This window comes from Pteronotus mesoamericanus, unplaced genomic scaffold (genome assembly GCF_021234165.1).
Source record: "Pteronotus mesoamericanus isolate MK-2021 breed Mesoamerican mustached bat unplaced genomic scaffold, CSHL_Meso_final contig_32, whole genome shotgun sequence".
NCBI lineage: Eukaryota > Metazoa > Chordata > Mammalia > Chiroptera > Mormoopidae > Pteronotus > Pteronotus mesoamericanus.
The window spans coordinates 15,072,071-15,093,350 of record NW_026555134.1 but is presented as its reverse complement, the minus strand read 5'-3'; the positions used below and the strand labels follow the sequence as shown (position 1 = coordinate 15,093,350).

General features: G+C 40.5%; 2 protein-coding genes across 2 annotated transcripts; one reads left to right on the top strand and one right to left on the bottom strand.

Annotated features, from left to right (window-relative positions):
- Positions 1-803: 803 nt before the first annotated feature.
- On the top strand, positions 804-18,873 carry TMEM192 (transmembrane protein 192). Its single transcript, XM_054576116.1, has 6 exons — positions 804-939; positions 5,233-5,379; positions 6,588-6,852; positions 11,213-11,347; positions 15,577-15,679; positions 16,009-18,873. Exons 1-6 carry the CDS (start codon positions 913-915, stop codon positions 16,145-16,147), a joined length of 816 nt encoding a protein of 271 aa, XP_054432091.1. The 5' UTR covers positions 804-912; the 3' UTR covers positions 16,148-18,873.
- Positions 18,801-20,324, bottom strand: LOC129072593 (tripartite motif-containing protein 75-like). The gene has a single exon (XM_054576115.1). It carries the CDS (start codon positions 20,295-20,297, stop codon positions 18,891-18,893), a length of 1,407 nt encoding a protein of 468 aa, XP_054432090.1. The 5' UTR covers positions 20,298-20,324; the 3' UTR covers positions 18,801-18,890.
- Positions 20,325-21,280: the final 956 nt, after the last annotated feature.

The following is a 21,280-nucleotide window of genomic DNA, read 5'->3' as shown; positions in this document are numbered from 1 at the left end:
TTCTAGAACTTCTGTTGATTTATTTTTATGTTTAAATCTTTGAATTTAGGAATTCGTTTTGGCTTAAGGAATGTGGGAGTGATCCAACTTCATTTTCTTCCAAACGGCTAGCTGTTTTTCCCAACATCATTTACTAAATAATCCATCAACGGGCGAGTACATATAAAAGAAATATAAGGTTCAAGTTGAAAAAGGATAAAACCTTTTTACTCCTAGACGTGTTATACAAGCAAAGACTCAGACTCAGGAGAGTGAATCTCCTGAAAGAGGGTGAAGTCTACTTATTCAGAACTAAATCAGAGCCAGATTAGGGAGCTACTGAATAGCAGTCTGTGAGACTGGCCTCTAATTTAGTTTCTTTACTCATGCGCATTGGTGAAATCCATAAATACGTCATAGGAATTAGAATCTTTATTCTGTCCGTGTCCCTCTACTGATGTTTTGACCTAAAAATAGGAACCCTAAAATTCTGCCGGTGGTTCTACTCATGCATGGAGGTATGCCTGCAAACAAAAACTGAGGAAGACCGAAAAAAAGTTAACATTTTAAAAAGCAAGTAGCGGCCGAAAATAGTTAAATTATTGGACTTTGAATACATCACTTAATGCCCAAGTCTCTGGCCAATAGCAGACCTGAGCGGGGAAGGCTGCAATCTCCAAGAACCGGGTCCCAGCCGCTGCAGCTGCCCACAGGTCGGGCCTTGGGGAAGGGCACACCACTCCCTCTGCCTCCGCCAATCGGAAGTAAGGAGGCGGGGCCCGGAGAGGGCCGGAGGCGGGGCGGGCACAGGAGTGGGTGTGTCTGGAGTTGGGGCAGGCAGATTCTTTTAAGTGGTGAATTTCCTGGGCCTTCGGCGCCGGGGAACAGGTGGAGAGGCCTGCTGGCCAGGGCTTCGGCCTCAAGCGTCGGGAAATGGCGGCGAGGACCCGACTGGAGGATGTGAGTTTACAAAAGTGGCGGGCAGCTAGCCCAGGAATCTCCTTCTTCCTGTGCTGGGCACGCTGGGCGGAGACTGCGCGGGGAAGCCACCCTGTGCGGCCACGGCAGGAAGCGGTGCTTCCTGCGCGAAGCTGTCTCTTTGCGTGGTGTTGAAAGAAAAGGCACTAGGGCAGGGTGGAGTTGCGATGCTCCGGTTTGGGCTGCTGGGTGGTGGCTGCGCTGCTGCGGGAGGTCCCAGGCGGGCTCCCAGCCCAGGCGCGGTGCGCATCTTTGATCCCGGAACTGAGAGCTTCACGTGATGAGCGCCTGGTCTGACAGCACTGGCTCCTGGCCTGACAGCACTGGCTCCGGGCGTGTCTCTGGGCGCCTGGCCTCTGGGCTCCGCTCTGTCGCCCCTGGGGCACAGGGGACGAATCTCCCCTCCTTGCGGGTCCCCAGCCTCGGCTCTAGAGGGCTCTGAACCTGGAGCAGCTGCAACACGCAGGCCAGCCGCCGGCCAGACCTGTCGCTATCATCACCCAGAAAGCAACGCTGGAGAGAAACAATGCCCTGATGTTTTGAATCTAGGATTGGTAGGAATGAAAGGATTTTTAAGCCTCCTTTTTTAATGGATCCAAACGAGATTAATAAAAAACCAGTGCACTATTTTACAGTGTATATAGTATGGAGTGATAGCATAATTGCAAAAATCTTTGCTTAAGTATATTAAAAAACTTTTAGGGAAATGTAATGTGCCCAGAATTAACTGGGTTGCCCTATTGGAACAAAATAAAAATATTGCCCTTGCTAAATGCAAAGTCGACGGTTACATTAAACCACTTATTTGTATTAATGAATTAATAGAAATATTACTGTAATCCTATTCACTGAATGAGGTGCATCAGGCAAGACACATGAAACACAGTTCCAGGCCTACAAGAGCTTAGATTCTTTGGTAAATAGTGACCATAGTTAAATTATCTTGACTAAGACTAAACAATTTCTAATAAGACTAAAAATTCCCCCTTTTCCCCCCAGTGGAGAAAATGGAACACTAACTAAAACCTGGAAGTAGATTTGAGACTCGTATGTATTTTTTTTTTATTGATTGTTTCTAAATTTTTAAGGGTGGGATTCATGAACTGACAATATATGGAAAAAACTAGTTTCTTGGTTGATGCTAAGCTACCCCAGGGTTCTTGGATCTGCAACTATTAGCTGTAGAACGAATACAATCCTAGAAATCTGTTTCACCAACAGTTACTTAGTTAAATCACTTTCAACCTGAGCAAGTTGGCTGCTTTGGTATTTTGTGGATATGAATTCTATCATTCAGTAAAAACCCCAAAATTATCTGCTGTGTCGTAAGCCCAGACACTTCAGTGACTTGGAAGAGGCAAAGGCTTTTTTTAGGAGAGTTAAGGTTAATTGTTTGCAAGCTGTGGAACCAACTCTGGCTAACTGAAGGAAGATAGGGATTTATTTGAAACGGGCTGGATAAACATCAAGGCCTCTGAAAAAACACAAGGGCAGCTCCAGTCCTTTCGGGGTCTGCCCTGGAGTGAATCTGCCGCAATCATGGCCTCCCTTTGCTTTGCTGCTCACAGAGTTGGATTGCCCAAGTCTCTTTGGTTCAATCACCACCCTGAGGACAGAGGAGGGTGAAAAGTACTGAAAGATGTTCCCATTGAGACTTAATGCAGAGGCAGATGGTGGGTCCCCAAAGAAATAGAGTTATTGTTGCAAAAGAAGAGGGAAGAGATATGCTGTGGACAAAAACAACAGGTATCTTCTACAGGTAGTAATGTAGTTATTCATACTGAAAATGAAGGAATTATTTGGCTTCAGGAGGCATCTTGCCTTCACCTTTCACTTGCAGGGGGTAAGTTGGAGAATGATGGGGTACTGTTTTTATGGTTTTGCCATATTTCCTGTAGGACCCATTGGGCAGTATATTTGATATAGCCATTAAAAACATTGTATTTACTGAACATGTAATGAGTAACAGAGAGAAGAAACGGTACTGGGGGCCCCAGCCCCTTTGATGTAGTCAGGGAAGACAATACAAGGCAGCATAAGAAATATCCCAAATTAATATTAAGGGCAGTGTGTTTTATAGGAGTTTTAAAGTAGAGAGAAAACACTTGGCTGGACAAGTTTTATAGAGAACATAAGTTTTGAGCCAAGGCAGTTTGCCTTAGGAGCCTGCCCTTAGCCACAGCACTTACTGCCTCTGGTCAGAGCTGATTGTTCCTACAGCTCTTGACAATCTCTCCTGATTCTGACAATAGCATTACCGAGTTAGGGAACTGCAAGGACAGGTCTGGAACATTCATTCATTTATCATGTGTTGGCTGAGTGTCGACCTTGAGTCACTGCTGGGCACTAGCATTACAAAGGCATAAGAAGTGGGGAGACGGTGGGTCTCGTAAAGGCTACTGGGCAAGACAGATAAGGAAGAAGACCATCACAGGAGAGTATGATAGAGGAGGTGAGCACCAAGTGCATGGGAAGGCATGGTGGGGTGGCATGATCCAGATGCTTGGCTGCCCAGGAAGGCCCCCTGTGGGAATAGCCCTAACTGAGCCTGGAAGTCAGGGTGGAACATTAGCTAAGGGAAGAGCTGTAGAGGCTGGGACATCTGCTGACTGAGGGAGAGCTAGAGGAAAAGGAGTCTTTAAAGGGACTGGAAATACTCAGAATTGCCCCATGAGTTATGGCAAACTAAACAGGAAGCTGTTCAGGCATTGAATTTAAAAAATTGCAGCCCTGGCCGCGTGGCTCAGTTGATTGGGCATCATTCTGCCAAGCGAAAGGTTGCCAGTTCCGTCCCCATCAGGGCACATGCCTGGGTTGTGGGTTTGGTACCCAGTTGGGGCATATGTGGGAGGCAACCGGTTGGTATTTCTGTTTCACATCGATGTTTCTCTCCCTCTCTTTCTCCCTCCCTTCCCCTCTCTCTAAAAAATTAAATAAAATCTTTTTAAACAATTGCAGAGCAGCTCTTCAGGCCTGAGATTGGAAATCAAGGATCTGGGTTATGCTCAGATTACTGAATCATCTAGGTAATGCCAGTGGCCAAGAGCCATGTCGCACTATCATTTACCCCTTCCAAAATAAAAAACCCTTATCCTCTGTCTCCTGATCCTGTTCTCAGGCTTCCCTTTTGAGCATTAAGGCTTCATTTTCCTTTCATTCTGGTATACCTAGTTAAGCTGTTGCATTGTCTGTGCTAGTCATTTGCTAATTTATTATTACTTCCTTATAGTATCCCATGTACTATATTCTCTAGTACGTTGTTTAGTCCTGCATGCCTTTAAACCTCCCCAATGAAAATGTAATCTCCTTTTGGAGTGTGTCTTATGTTCTTTTTTGTTGGGCAAAGTGCCTAATATATAACATTTTTCTGTAAGAATCTGAAATTAAGAGATTGTTGTATGTACCAGAGATGAGAAAGTACTGTTTCTATCAAGACAGTACCTTTAAACGTGATGACTAGATTTTTAAGTTGCAGCTGAACTTTTGCCGACTACTTCAGTGACATCGCAAGTAGTTGTTTTCATTGAGAATCTGACAGCTATAAACTAAGTCTCCTCCAAGGTCTATCAGGGTGATCTGTTTCTATGAGCACTCTAAAATATTTCTATTGTAACTGAAAGTTTAAGACCTCTTAATAAACTTTCCAAAATTTTATGAAACACAGACACATAGTTGAAGAATTGCAACCATATGTAGCTGTTTCATCGATAATATAAATAATCTAAGCTTTGGTGGCTTGAGGAAAATTATTTGCTTTAATCTCATTATGTATTACCTTGTTTCACAATGAATGAATTAAGATGTCCTCTACCTGTTCTAATAACTGTTGTTTTTATGATTTGTATACTAGTTATCTAGAGGCCTATGATAGATAAACATTTTTTAATTTTTTAGAAAGATTTTATTCACTTATTTTTAGAGGGAGGGGAAGGAAGGAGAAAGAGAAGGAGCGAAACACTGATGTGCAACAGATACATTGATTGGTTGCCTCTTGCACACCCCCAAATGGAGACCTGGTCCACAACCCAGACATGTTCCCTGACTGGGAATTGAACCGATGAACTTTTAGTTCACAGGCCGGCACTCAATCCACTGGTGTGGCTACACCAGCCAAGGTGGTATATTTTCAAAATTGGTTCTAGATAGGGATAATGGCTTTTTTTGGCCTGCAACTTGTATAATGCTTACTAAAGTTTTATAGTTTAGTTACTTTGTCTTAGAAACACAATCCAGAAAGTGGTAATTACAGCTTGCCTTCTTTTTTCTGCACCCCAGGGCTCCTTGGATCCAACCCAAAGTATTGAAGATGACCCCCTTCTGGACACCCAGCATCACCCACATTATTCATTACATGCTCATTTTAGACCCAAGTTCCACCCTCTTCCTACAGTCATCATAGCAAATCTTCTCTTGTTAGTACATGTAAGTTGGCAGGGAGAAAGTGATCCATCTAGAGGTGATGTTCTTAAAAAACATACAAGCTCTTTGAAGGGCAGTTTGGTTATATTTATCAACATTTAAAATGTGCCCTCTTTTTTCATTCATATCTCTACTTCAAAGAATTTATTGTAGACCTATTTGCAGTATTACCCGATTTCTTTCAAAAACTGGATAATACTTCAGTTTTTACTTTACAGCAGTGTTTTTTAAACTTCAGCATGGATCAGACTTCCTGTCCTGCTTCTTGAACCACAGATTGCCCTGCCACATCCCAGAGCTTTTGACTCAGTCCCTATTGGTTGGGGCCGGAAAATTTGCATCTCTAACATGATCTCTGGTGATGCTGGTACTGCGGGCGCTGCTGGTCTGGAAACCGCACTTTAAACTACTAATGTGCAATTGATTTATTAATCTTAACATGTCATAGACATCCATCCAAATTAATACACAGATTTAGTTAATTCTTTTATGGCTGAGTAATGTTCTGTTATATGGGTGGATATACCGTAATTCAAGCATTCCACTGGATGGACACATAGTGGGCAATTTTTAAGTTTTGCAAATATGGGGAATACTGCTGTAAATATTCATATCCATGTGTACTAGGTACTAGTGCTTTTCATTCTGAGGGATGGGATCCTAAGGTAAGCCAGCTGGGTCAAGATATTTCCAATTATTTTTCAACAGCAATTCTCAGACCAGCCAGTATTATATGAGAATGTCTGTTTGCCTGTATTTTGGCACCTGTCTTTTAAATTTTTGTCAATCTAATTGGATAGTTTTTATTGTTCTCTTAACACTGAAACTAGAAATAAACTTTTTTATTTTTAGTTTCTATTTTCTTTTTTAAATCATGCTTTTTATTAGTTACCTTTAAGACACTAAATTAACTGTTTTTACTTTCTTCAGTAAAAGAGAAGTAGGCAGAAAACTGTTTAACATTCAGTACCTATTTCTGTGAAGGTCAGATTTGGAGTGATTTTTTTGTGCATGTGATTTTATTTGTTTTCCAAGTTATCTGCAAATTTTTCTTCAAATTTTGTTTTAAATGTTTGTAAAAATATTTTTTTAATTCATTTATAAAAATTGGATAGCAAGAGTCATAGTTTTAAGAGTATATGCTGGGATGATGATAATGTTTCTTAAATACAAATATCAAATATTTAACCTACTGCTTTCCTTTCCACCAGGTTGTGTTTGTTGTTTTAGCATTTTTAACAGGTGTGCTTTGTTCTTACCCTAATCCAAATGAGGACAAGTGCCCAGGAAACTACACCAACCCGCTAAAAGTTCAAACGGTCATAATCCTCGGAAAAGTCATTTTATGGATTCTGCATTTCCTTCTTGAACGCTACATTCAATATCACCACAGCAAAGTAAGAAACCGAGGCTATAACATGATCTACCGATCGACAAGGCATCTTAAAAGACTTGCGTTAACGATACACTCCACTGGTAAGCCCCGTTGTCTCTCTCAGCTTGTTTGTGGCGTGGCTGAGTAACAAAAGAGTCTGCAGGCAGAAAATGTGAAGACTGATTTTATAATCAAATACAGCAGGGCCTTGAATAATGTCATTTCATTCAATGTCATTTTGTTGAAATGGTGATAGGATGACATAGGAACTTAACTCTTGTTTGTATCAATAGCCTATGTTCAGGTTGGTTTCTTTATACGCTGTTTTTGCTTAAAGTCACAGAAACCTATTCACAATGTTAAATAAGAACTTACTGTAGGTTTTTCTCATTTTTGTGAGAATGATATATATAGTGGCCACTAAGTTCGGATCATCTGAATGTCTTGAAGTTTAACTTTTCTTTGAAATCTGTGTTTATTATTTAGGCGATGAAATGTCATTTTCCCCTCTACCCTGTCAGGTTTTGAGCTGAGACCCCACTGTAATAAAAGACAGATTAACAGGAGAAAACCAAACAAGTTTAATAACATGTATGCCTCCTATATACATGAGAGATACCCAGGATATCTGTGTAACTCCCCAAAATGGCCCAAGCAACCACCTTAAATACCATTGCCAGCTAAAGACAAAAGAAGATACTGGGGGTGCGGAGGCAGTTATGGGAGGTTGCCGAGAAAAGTGCAGTAAACAAGTGTAAGGTTGTTAAGCAGATGTAAGTAGGTGCCTTCTCCATTGATAAGAGTTTCTTGAGATTTAGAGTCATCCTTTTTTTAAAATAAAAAGTATTTATTTATTTATTTATTTATTTATTTATTTGTCATCCTTCTCTTCCTGGTACAGAGAGGGAGACAGTCTTAGGCATGGATAACTTCTCTGTTTTCAGACATGTTCCTGTGTCTGCTGTTTCTTAAAAATAACCAGCTTAAAATCATCCTTATGCTAATAAGTTATATTTTGAGTTGGCATGTTTTTGTTCCCCTTTTTATGATCCTGGTGTCCATGAGTTCCTGTGTGAAATGTAGAAATGCCTTCCCGCTTTTCCTTATTCATCTAAAGAGATAAAAATGCTGCTGCTATTTATACTTGTAAGACAAGAAGAGGGAATCCTTCTATTTTAAGTAAAGCTCAGTACTTGTCTTGTAATAAGAGAGACTGTTAAATAATAAAGTGCATTATCCAAAATGAAAAGAAAAAAACGAATTATGAGGGCAAGATCAGAAAGTCCACACAGGATTTAGGATGCATGAGTGCCTGCTTCTCTTTACTGTTGTACATGTTAAAGGCTTAATGGAATTAAACTGAACTCCTTTAGGTAGTTTTGCCTAAGTTTCTATCATTTTAAAAGACCATCTTGGAATGTGAGTCCAGAATAAATTTATTTAACATTTTTAAACCAGATTAGAAATGAATATTTTTCACCAGGAAAAAATAGCTCTACAGAATTTTATTTTTATTTTTCTTCTGTGTTCTGTTAGTACATTTCCTTAAGGGCAAACTGCAAGTTCATCCACTCTGAGGTTTTTAGTGGAAGGTGGAGGACCATACCATAGCGGAGAAAGAGCGTTTTATAGAGATGGCTGAATTTTACTCGTCCAGAAGGGGGCGGCATTTACTGCTTGCTCCCTGAGGAACTGTGATTTTACTCGTTCAACTTTTGATGTGTAGCACTGTCTCTTGGCCATAAGATGTCACTATCACCTTTCCGGAGGCCAGGGGGCAGAAAATAGACAGAAGCCTATTTTTAAACTACTGAAAAACCTTATGTTCTTTATGACCAAAATAATGTTCAATCTTAAGTGATTTTCTGGGGATAGTATTTTTTTTAGGACTCGAATTTTTGAGGCCATCAAAAGAGTATCTCACTTTATCTTTCCTCTGTCTTTCAAATTCTTGTTGAACATGTGGCTCTTGACCATAATCTGTTTCTAAACAATTGGACCCTTAGTTTAATCACAGATGGCATCACTTGTATGTCATTCATACAAGGACCCAGAAATCAAAGAGGCTGGGGCAGGTATTTACCTTGTTTTTATTTTTCTTAAGTATATTGTTTTCTTACTTGAAGAAAAAGAAGGTAAATCATAGACCCTCCAGCTAATGAAGAGTATAACCATTTTTTAAATCACATGTGATGGGTATTGTTAGATATTGATTAGCTTCATCCTGATACTTTTTGTTATTCTCTAGAGAGAGGAAATTACATTCATTTTTTGGAGTTGGGGCTTGGCTTTGCTTCCAAATTCAGTTGAAAATATTTATTTTATCTGTCCTCCTTCCTTAGATCCAAACACATTTTTAAACTATCAAATACGTGTTACACAAGTGAGAACAGACTGGGTCTCACCGTAGTGGGGCCTGAGACTGTGAGTCAGCCATGGGGACTTGTTTTGGAGGAGAGACCGTATGGCATATGCCTGGAATTAGGACAGGTTTCACAAAACCAGAATTATTATAATAATAGTACCTACCATTTATTATCTGCCATTTATCGAATGCAATACCTACTTCGGCATTGTTAGTTCACTTCCTCCTACAACAGGGTTCATGTGACAAGTATTATTTCCCCAGATTTAAAGAGGAGTCTGGGGTCAGACTGAATTAATGGCTTTAGTTCATAAAAGGTGGCAGACCTGTCACTGGAGCCGGGACCTCCAGGCTCTCAGAGCTCACGCACCGCACCTCATCACTGTGCTACCTCCCCTGCCCCTAGGAACTTGTTTCTTCCTGGTGTTTTGAATGAATATTAAGTATTCCAGTAACTCTTAGAATCTTTTTTAAATGACAAGTGAAATAAAGAAATATCTAGGTGTATGTCGGTGATTATAAAACGATTTAAAAAACCAAAAAACAAAGAAAACCTTGATCGTATATTGTTGTCAGGTGGGAAGTATTTGTAGAGTCCTGGCAGAGTAAGCAAGTAGCAGCCGGCAGATGTGAGCTGGGATGGGGTGACCGGTGAAAGGCGAGGCTGGAAAGGCTGGCCAGGGCCAGATCCTGAGGGATGCTGAAGGGGAGGGAGCCTTTGAAGGAGAGGGGCTAGTTGAGGTTTGTGTAATTTAGAAAGATAAGTCAGGCTATAGCTGGATTGTGCATTTGGTTGGAACAAAAATGATTAGGCTGCTGCAGTAACCAGAGGCAGGGTGATCTTAGCGTGAACTCCTGATATTGTGCTGGGCAGGGCCTCCCCCAGGGGGGTGCTTTTATAATGTCCATAGCATGTGCCCTGTGGGGGGATGTTTTCTTACAGTGTGCCCCTTGCTGCAAACTTTGTGTCTGTGGCGATCCCCATTATTCCTCCTGACCCACCAGGCTGCTGACACGCAGGTGATGCATCACGTCAAAAATCCTCTGAAAACTGTGTGTGCTTCTGTGTAGAGGTTTTTTATCCCCTCCATGTTGTAAAATTATATTTGTCTTGTTAACAAAACTAATTTATAAGTTTAGCAATCTGTCAACATGCTAATATATTGTAACCGGTCATTCGTGAGTGTAAGGGGAGAGGTTCATTAGAACATAGCTTTGTGTAGAGTGATTTCTGATAGGTCATTCAAACATGGCTCTTTGGCTCACAATCATCTCTTTTGTACCAAGAAGTAGAAGATAAATCAAATAAGCATTTCTTCCCCTATAATCCGACTTAGATAAATATGTTAAATAAGGTTTAGGAAATCATAAGGTAAGTTGCTATAGGAATCACTTTGACCCCTAAACTTTTCTTTGACTGTCTTCAGAATAAAAGTGCCGAGTGAGGTTTAAATGATCTTGAAAAATAAATAATGGGCTTCTGAGCAAGGTGGGGAAATGAGTCATGTTTATTGAATACTTACAGTCCAGGAACCATTCTAAATATTTTTCACGTTAGCTCACTTATTCCTCACAACAGCACTGTGAGGAAGGTAGTGTTAACCCCATTTCTCAGATGAGAAGGTCAAGGAGCAGAGGTAGTAAGTCATTTTTCCAAGCTTAGCAGTGTGTCCTGGATTTTCATCCAAGTGTCCGGAGCGCCACAGTGCCCCTCATGGCAGGCAGGTCTGCCGCGAGCATAGGACGGTCCTCAAGTGCCTGTGGATCCAAAAGAACTGGGATAATGCAAATTTCTAAAAACCACATCCTTGTTTAAATTCAGAAAAGACTGAAAGGAATGTCATTCGTAATAATTTTCTAAAGCAAAAAATCATTCCTTAGTCTTTAAGGGGTCCAGATTCTTATATATTTGTATTAGGAGACATCATTAACTCTTTGATGTTTTGTTTTGGTTTTTATTCCCCTCAAAAGATGAACAATTTGGGGGGTTTTATCCTTTATCTTCCTTCACTGCCACACATAAAAGGGGCTGGGTGTGGCCCTGGGGTATCACGCTGGGCTCTGGCTAACACCGCGGTGATGTTCCTTCTTCTCAGGCAACACAGCGCTTCTCCTCATACTGTGCATACAGCATTCCTTCCCGGAGCCCAGCAGGTTGTACCTTGACCTCATTCTGGCCATCCTGGCCCTGGAGCTGATCTGTTCCCTGACATGTCTGCTCATCTACACAGGTGAGAAATACAACAAAGCTGTTCTGACAAAGCCCGGCTTAAAGCCCCTCCCATTATCTTTGCCACAAGGAGGTTGTTCTCAGATATTCTACGTGGCTGAGAACCTTTTGAGTACCTGTGTCTGTCACTGCTGACCACATCCAAACTCCTCTCATTTCAAACCAACAGGAAGATAATGGAGAGTCACATTTATAATTTTGTGCCATCCACAAGATTTTTGTCAAGTAAAGTGAAGGCTTTCCATTTTAAACAGAAAATTCCAAAAAGCTCACAAATGTTAGATTCCTCAAATGCAACTGAAATGTAGATCTGGCATTTCAAATTAAAAGTAATAGGCTATAAATTAAGTAAATAAATAATGCATGCAAAAACTGCAGTAAGCCCAAAATTGCTTTGGGAGAGATCATTTAAGAACCCACTTCTTTCCAAATATAGAGCTATCTGAGGGTTGGTCTGTCTGTCCATCTGTCTGTCTCTTCTCTTTTAAAACTCTCAGTGATTAAAAGTATATATATAAATAAAAATAAAACTCAGTGGTAAAATTAAAGTAAGCTTCAGATATATTAATATGAGCAGTAGATGAAAGGATGCTTTAACAGAAAAAAGTTCTAGCCCTGGAGAAATCTAGATTTCATTCCTGCTGCAATGTTGACTTGCAGCAAAATCTGTCCACAGCAGTAGCTCACTTTGTGCCATTGAGCAACAGTCATTTGTGACAAACACCTTATCTGTCCATTGTGAAAGAAATCATTTCTCTAGTTATGAAGGAATAAGTCACATGAGTCTTAACTTGTGTTTTATTTTACTGATTTGTGTGTGTGTGTGTGTGTGTGTGTGTGTGTGTGTGTGTGTATATCTCCTTGAGGACCCAGAGAAACGTATTTAGAATAGGAATGGAGTAACTAGCTTATAAATGTGAGTGGTGTCACATCTTAATCGACTTTAACAAATTTTTCTGCCGTTATCAGCTAATGATTGGCTATATTAGGTAGGTTACATTTGAACCTTACTAAAAAAAGAAATGCACACCACTCACTTAATTTAACAGAAAAGCATGAGACTAATTTTAAAGTAAGGTTAATTTTTCAGTATATAGGAAACAGCTCAATATTTCAGGAAAGTAATCCATGTGAAAGAATGAACCTTTGCATTATCTTGATTAATCAGTTTCATTCTATGACATATGTCTGTCAAGTGTTGTTAATGGGGTTATAAGTTAGATCTGAGCATAGAATTCAATTAGCATGTTACTTTATAGTAACTCTTCAACTTTTATTTACTATAAGGGGTGCAAGCCTTTGGTCAAATATTTTCTGTAATATCTATATAGAATGTTCTATGACATAGAAGGTGACAATATTTCAAAAATCATGTGAGTGGCATCATCTAAAAAGGGGAAATTAATAGTGTTAAAATGTAGTCTAAGATATATTTCCTTAGGATTTACTGTACTGTTTTTAAAGGATTTGCTGCAGCATTTAAAATTAATTGTGCTATTAACAAGACAGGTAGTGTTAAAAACAAAAAGACAAAAACCTGAGACCACTTAAGAACAGGCAAAGGAAGCAGATATCCCAAGAATTCTGAAAGGAACTAATTTTGAGGCACAGTTATACTAGCTACAAGACACCTAAACTTGAACAAAAAAAGAGGATTTCCCTTTATTGTGTACCACTTATTTTAAAGATTTTATTTATTTATTTATTTATTTATTTGAGAGAGAGAGAGAGAGAAATGTCAATGTGTGGTTGCATCTCATACGCCCTAATTTGGGGACCTGGCCTGCAACCCAGGTATGCGTCCCAACTGGCAGTTGAACTGACGACCTTTCGGATTGCAGGCTGATGCTCTATGCACTGAGCCTCACCAGCCAGGGCTACCTTGTATTTGAATCCATTGTCTTTCTAATTGGAAAGAACTGCTTCGGTGTATAATCAAAGACTTAGAAACATAATTTATCTTAATTTACATAAAATTTTGAATGTTTTATCTGAATACACCATGAAAAATTGTCCTTTTAGATCTCAAGTTAACAAACTTCCTAACTTAAGAAAACGTGACAATTGGTAATTCAGGCTTGTAAATAGATTTTCTATAATTATTATAATCATAAATTTACTTAGTTTAGGGTTTCTGCAAATACTGAATTTCTTTAGAAGGTTCAAGTGCAACCACACCCTCAGTAATAGGCGTACTTTTTAAATTATAATCTTCTTTTAAATGTACTGTTTGGCTCTGACAGGAGAGATTTAGGGAGTCGCTTCTGGAGACAGATGCTGCTTTTGTTCAATGTCACAGAAAATTTAAGTTTGGTTCCTGATAAATGAATTTTTCTTGCTTCTCTATACTTCAAAAGATAGCTAGTTTTGATAAATGTTAAGAGTAACTCTTTAGGACATGATTCTCTGATACACTAATTCTAACCTGACCTTGACTAATTTATTTGCATTGCAAGTAGTTGAATCTCTAGAAACCAAGATGGACTCTTCTTATCTAGCACTAATTTGCTTGACTGCCTATATAAGGAAAGCTAGAAAAATAAAACTTGAACAGTTCTGAGATACTAAATTTGATGAGCTCTCCATGCATTTAAAAATAAGCAGATTCAATAAAGGCTACTCAGCCATCAGCCATCTAGTAGCTGGTAAAATTGTCCTTTAGTTCATTACTCTTGCCAACGTGATTGTGTTTATATGTAAATCTAATCATTAACAACTTTCCTATTCAGAGTTTTCTAAGGGCCTAAGGAAGAAAATCTGAAATCTTAGTGTGGCATAAAAGGCTTTCCGTGAACTGGCGCCTACCCATCCCTGCTTTTCAGGGATGATGGTGAGATCCATTTGCTCTCAGGATAAAATCCAAATGCCTTATCATAGCACACCAGCCACTCACATCTGCCCTGCCCACCTTTCTGGCTTCACCCCTTGTCTGTGCCCACCCCTGCTCACCGGAAACAAAACAGGTCATAGTTGAATGATACAACACAATAACAAAGTCATTTTGCTTCAAAGAATTCAGATGGCCGAAGAACTGCTGATTAGCTTTGTTGGACTTTTGTCTTACTCTACCTGAGCATTACTTTGAATGTCTGACAATGACAGACACACAATAGAGCACTTGTTAACTTAACCCTCCAGCATAATACTCCTGAGAAGTGATGCTTGCTAGGTGTTTGAACCCTGTGCTAGTGCTCATGGAGTTATTTGTAAAGTAAGTATTTTTAGTTCAAGCTGATATACGGTGAGTTTTTCCAAACTAGCAGTGCCCAAGTCCCTACTCTATTGAAGGCATAATCTGGACTGCCTTTTTTTTAAGTCAGAAGAGGTAGGAAATTTAGGGCCCTGAGACATTACGTTGTAAAGATGCTTGTTTTATGTTCCTAAAGCTACCTTATTCTGTGTTAAAGCTATTGTCCCAATGTAAGTTTTGAATATATATCATTCATTAGAAAACACATACTCTGCCACACACATACCCTTACTTGCTCCCTCTCTCCCCTTCTCAGAATCCTAAGTATTTGTCCTGGCCCCTTCTTCGCCTAAAACATCATCTTCTCCACTCCACTTACCTGTGATTAATTCAGGTTTCAGCCAAGCTTGGGCTCAAACCCGACCCACTTCCTCCTCTCTGATCCTCCCCAACCCCCGGCCCATTCCTGCTGAGTAAGGGACTGCTTTCCAGGTCTGTCTTAGCCCCTGTGCAAGCTCCAATTTACGGTCCTTTTTGTACTGTCTTGGAATGCAGGCTTATTTATATTTTTCCCTGGATTAGTAGCTCTTTGTATAGGGTAGTGTGCACAGCAGTCTTTGGGGTCCTGCTTCCTGGATTAGAGCCCTGGATACTTGTCTAGCTTCCTTGGGCTGCTCTTTACTTGATTATAGAAAATAAAGAGAAATAAAAGCACCCATCTTGGGATGGTTCTGAGAACTGAATGAGTTCCATGTAAAACAGTTCATCTCTGCCTTCTGTGTTTTTAGTCCACAAAAAAATGATACCTGTTATTATTATCAATAATGACAATAATCACTGTGTTCCCAGGGCTTGGTGCAGACTTGGCGCACAGTAGACTTTCAAATGTTTGAGTGCATCAATAAGCAGATGTGTTTATTCTCTTTATGAAGCATTTTTATGCATATTAATGTTTTTGAAAATAGCCAATTAATGTAATTTGAATAAATGGAAATAGAAAAATTTTTATAGATAACCTGACAATGACTTTATTATTTTAGTGAAGATTCGAAAATTTAATAAAGCCAAACCACAGCCTGATATACTTGAAGAAGAAAAAGTCTATGCTTACCCCAGCAGTATTACTTCAGAGACTGGATTCAGGTAAGCTTTGGGCAGGGTGTAATAGTCGAGAAAGAGAATTGAGTTTTTATTCCACTCACAATCTAGAAACCATTCTGCTTGGGGATTATGACTGTGCACATGAGCTTTTAGGATTAGATTTTGACGGTACTTCCTTTTGACTGTGGTGAAACCTAGTCAAATGAAAGAATCTCATTTTGGAATATTGCCTTGGCTTATATAACATGTAAGAAAAAATAACAAACACTATGCTGTACTTTCACCAGTCTTCAACTGATAAGGACCCATTTGCAAAGACTAATGAGTATTGGTGAATATATGTAACCTATTAATATCTTGATTCTTTGTAGGACTACTTCAAGCCTAGAAGAAATTGTTGAAAAGCAAGGAGACATTATAGTGTACCTGAAGCGACACAATGCCCTGTTGAGTAAGCGGTTGTTGGCTTCCACTTCCTCTGACCTAGGCTCTCATCCAAGTAGAATGTGAGAGTTCAAGGTCAAGACAGCAATTGCAGAGGGATCCCGACTAATTTAAGACTGAATGCCTGACAAACTGTCATAGCAAATTGCAGCTTTGCCAAGGAACAGCTTATCATTTTTGTTGGAAACCTGAATTTGGTTCTCACCTGTGTGGCTGTTTAATATATAGGGCTTACGGATTGTGTGAAAGGTGATTTGTAGTCTTGGTAACTAAAGGAGGATGTCTGTTTTGCACATTTTGAAATTTCTTAACTGCCTGGTTTATCCCAGGAGCAAAGTTTAAACATCTTCTGGGCCAACATTTCTTCCATGTGACCTGAGTCTTATAGTAATCTGGCTATTTAGAGGGAGTCTGACGTGCCAATGTATTTAAAACAGGGATTTGATCAAATAAGTTTTTCCCACTTTTAAACTGACAGGGAAATCATTTCTTGTGTTAATGTTTCTTTCCATGGAGCCTTGGCATATATTTCATATGCTTGTGTAGTACTGGAGGGCAGCTTGGCCGTTGTAGCTTTTACAAAGAATTTTTCACTGTAGGATCAAGTTCTCACGAGGTGATTTACTATGCAAAGTCCTACAATTTTCCATTCTCCAGAAATGAGATATGAAGATTACTTGGATCAATGTCAGACTGACCAGTGTTAGACTAACCATTGCTGTTACATCTATAGCACTTTCTGGTGGCAACAGCTGAAATAACTTAGAAGACCTTAAACTTTCTCTTTATTTTTGCCCTTTCTTCAGGACAATGCCATGTGTTTCAGTATTAACGATACCTTCACTGTAGCAATAAGTTCAGTGATAGGAAAGGGATCTTCTGTGGCTTTAAGTTTGTCTAAAAAGAAAAAAGGACCCATCTCTTAGACTTGGTCATTTTATTTCCATTATAACTTAAAAATTATGATGGGAATAAAATGTCCTATCAACTACACAGATATTAAACATATCTCATTCTCCAGATAAAGTGAAGCATTTTTATGAGTAAATGGCATTACTTCTGTTTTCTTAGGGTGCCCCTTTTATCAGTTGCTATTGGCACCTTAACATGCTGCCTTAGAAACTCTTTTGAAAGCGTAACATGAGGGGAGGGGATAAAGTATGCTGCTAATTTATTTTTATTATCCTTGGTATTTAGCTGAATAACTAATGTTTGGTTTGAAAACCCTTAACTAGACACAACTGTCTGGCAAGGAATGTAGCCATTTGGTCACATGCACCGTTGGAGGGCAAACACCTGTTTCCTTTAGATGCAGCCTGTGGGGCATTCTAGTTTTCTACTAAGGGAAAGGCGATGGTGTGTCACCTGCAGGCAAGACCATTGAATCCCCAAAATGACAAGATTCACAGACTAAAGCCAAACCATATTTTTAAAATTTAGATTGTCTCCAAGTTTCCTGACTCTTCCCCTTCCCTTCTTTTCTCCTTTCCTTCCTTCTTGGTATGTCTCAAAACCATTGCCTTCTCTGGAAATCAGTCTCTATGATTTGCTGTCAGCTGTTTTCTTTCTTCCTTTTAAGATTTTATTATTTTAGAAAGGGGAAGAGAGGGAGAGAGGGAAAGAAACATCAGTGTGTGGTTGCCTTGCGCACACCCCCTACTGAGGAAAGGCCTGCAACTCAGGCAGGTGCCCTGACTTGGAATCAAACCAGCAACACTCAATCCACTGAGCCACACCAGCCAGGGCAGCTGTTTTCTTTTTCAAAAGGAAAACACCGATGGTAGATAATTAATTCTTATTTATTTTTAAATTCAATGTGAATCTAGTCTGTTTCTAAGGTTTCTAGAATGAACTTTGGTTTACAGAGAAAAAGGGTTAGTTCAAAAATTAGGATACTCAGGTTCTAATGTGCTAGCTCTGTGACCACCACCCCTCTTTGAACCCAGTAATGAACATTTCAAACAATAAAAGAAAATGAAACTAAGTACTAGAACTAGCGAAACAAAAGAATGACCAAAGCAATTTAAATGTTGAGCATGTGTATATGTGGAATAAATTGCGTTGGAAGGAGACATGAGTTGGGGTGATGAACACGCAATACAATGTACAGATGGTGTGTTACAGAACTGTACACCTGAAACCTATAGAATTTTATTAACCAATGTCACCCCAATGAATTCAAAAAGAAATAAAATGATTTTTTAAAATGTTAAGCATGCTGTTCATCAGGTAAATACTGTGCTAGCACCATGGATACAACAATTTACTGAGATAAGACCCTGGTTTGTAGCTTACAGAGGACCAGTGTGTCTGGGCTAAGTGAAATACGGCAGTAAGCCCAAAGGTACTATAGGAGGTCAGGGTACCCCGCAGGGGACGGAGGCTGTAGGAACTCCAGGCAAATTCATGAGTAAAGAAGAGAGGCGGACAGCTACGGAACATCACAAGCACCGTGTATAGCTTGAACCAAGTCTATGGCAGGACATGGGAGAAGAGGTGGGCAGCCTCTGATCTTGGAGGGTCTTGATGCTACCTGTCCTGTGTTGTTGAAACAAAATGCAACTTTGTTCTTGAGTGGTGCTGCTGTTCAGAGGGGATTGGTTTACTGTCATATTGATACCCACCTTCTGGGGCGAGGTACGTAGGACATGATGTATTATAGAATTGTACCCCTGAAACCTATATAATTTTATTTTATATACCAATGAATTTTATTAACCAATGTCCCCCAGTAAATTCAATTAAAAAAAATACCCACCTTCCATTAAAAAAAAAAATTATTAAACTGATCCAGCCCGTTAGAAAGTTTTCATTCATAATCTGTTCCTGTGCAGATTCTGAGAGGATTTGAATCAGGTCCCACATAGAAATAAGGCCTAAGGGGTCTATTAAAAGTGTCAGTAAAAGTGTGGATGTGAGACTTGTCGGTCATGTTGTAAAATGAGACCTCACCCATCTCGTAATCCAGGAAGATGCCGATGCCTTTGGGTTTCACTTCTGACGGAAGAGGGGTCGTGCCAGCTCCTGGGGCATCATAACTGTCTCCCTGCCACCGAATCGTCCAGCATCCCTGACAGGCCGATGGGCTCCTCCTCGTCTTTGTAGAAAGAGAGTCTTTGCAAACCCCGATAGCCCATTTGATTTTGTCTCCCACTTCTACCTCCCAGAAATGCCTGCCAGAATGAAAAAAGGGAAAACCCAGGACAACCGTGTTGACTGTAAATCTTTTTGGAAAATCTGGAACGTTTTGTTTTCTCTTTGTATATCTCACACATTTTTTATCCTCAGAGACGATCAAGTTAGGGTGTGCTGTTTCAGGGTCTAGAATTATATCTACTCTAAATTTCTTTATAATTTTCTGCAAAGCAGAATACTGGAAAGGAAAACTGCAGCCTTCCCTCCTTAACTGAACTGAAAAGACTGATGGGCTGAACTCCTCAGAGTTCTTGTAGAAATTTTTAATTTGTAATAGCAATTCTACTTCCGGCAGCACACTGCTCTCTGCTAGTTTATTTAGTAGACCTTTGAGCGTGGAATTGTACTCTGAAAATGCAGTTATATTAGTGCTGAGTTTCTTTTGAATAGCCTTTTCTTCATCAGCTAATCTTGAGAGAATTGATTCCTGATCACGTTCTAAAAACTGCCGCAGATGCTCAAATTCAGAGAGTAATTCCAGCCTTTGGTTTTCCACCTTCTCTCTCAATTCTAATGGTTTTTTGCTTTGAATGCTTATTAATTTCTGAATGTCTGCCACCTGCTTCTTCAGGGGCTCGATGTAACTGCTGAGCTTTTGCCTGTGATGAGCGGCGGCCTCATCCACGGGCCTCACCTGGTGGCCCTGGTGGTCAGGGGGCTGAGTGCACAGGGAACACAACAACTCTAGGTCTTCCTCACAGAAGAGGGTCAGGGCCTGGTTGTGCTTCTCGCACAAGCGCCTGTCTTCCTGCCGCTTCTTCTTGCTCCTGGTGATCTGGAGGAGCCTGGCGATGTCGATCATCCTTCCCAGCTGGGTGTTGCTCCTCAGGTGCCTCTCTTGGCACTGGTGACGGCACACAGGGCACGGGAACCTGTCCCGCAGGTCAGCCCAGGACTGTTGGATGCAGAAGCGACAGAAGTTGTGCCCACATTCGATGGTGACAGGGTCTCTCAGGTCATCCAGACAGATGGGACAGCTCACTTCTGCCCGGAGGCCTGCCAGAGCTGCTTCGACTGCCATTGGGCCCTGTATGAAGGACTGGATCAAGGTGGGTTTTCTTCAGGAAGTGGGGCTCTGCAGCAAGAAGTAGATACACCCGAAAATCTCAGTCCTCACTTGGCTGATAGTCGACAAAGTCCTGTGAGTCTTCAGACCTTTCAAGTCCTTTCAGACCTTTAAGGGCTCCAGCTGCCAAGAGGAGCCTTCCCTCAGCCTGCAGACAGTCACAGTGCGGCTGGACAACTGCTCCTCCAGAATTTGGAAGCTCAGAGGGAATTAAGCAGCCTTCTTGGTCAGAAGAACAGTCATTTGTTATCTCCAATCATTAGTTGCTGTGAATGAGGTTATTTCTTATTTAAAAAAGAAAGGAAAAAAAAATACCACCCTGAGTTTATTTCAAAGGGTCCCACTACCACATTCCAGTCAAACACAATTATCCTCTCATAACCCCAGTCTTTCATCCTTGTGCCTTTGTCATTGCATCCTATCTACTCCTGGCCTCTGGAAACTACTGTCCCCTGTCCCATCTACTTTCCCTTCACCCCACCTGGGGCTGTGGAAAGGGCACAGGCTCTGGGACAGATAGATGTATCACATCCAAATTAAAACCCACACTTGGCAACCTATCCATGTAACTTAGGAAAATTTATTTTACATCCTAAAGGGGTCTAGAACATGCCGCCCCCAAATATGCCATTTTGGATGTGGATTATTTTAAGCTGAAGGCAATCAAGACCCAGTGGACTCAGGAAAAGTTCCTTAACTCCTCCTTAACTGCCCCCCCAAAAGTATAAAATTTCCCACTTTGGGGGGGAACCAGCAATTATAAAGAAAAGTAACATTAGAAAGGGGGCCTTTCTAGCAGGAAGAGTGCTCTTACCAGAGATAACTTTTCCACCTACGAGACACCTGCTTAACAGAACGCTTGCTGACTAAAGACTTCCGCCTCTCACCTTCAGGTGCAGTGCCTCCCCCAACCCGAGCCCCAGGCCCAGCCCTTCCCC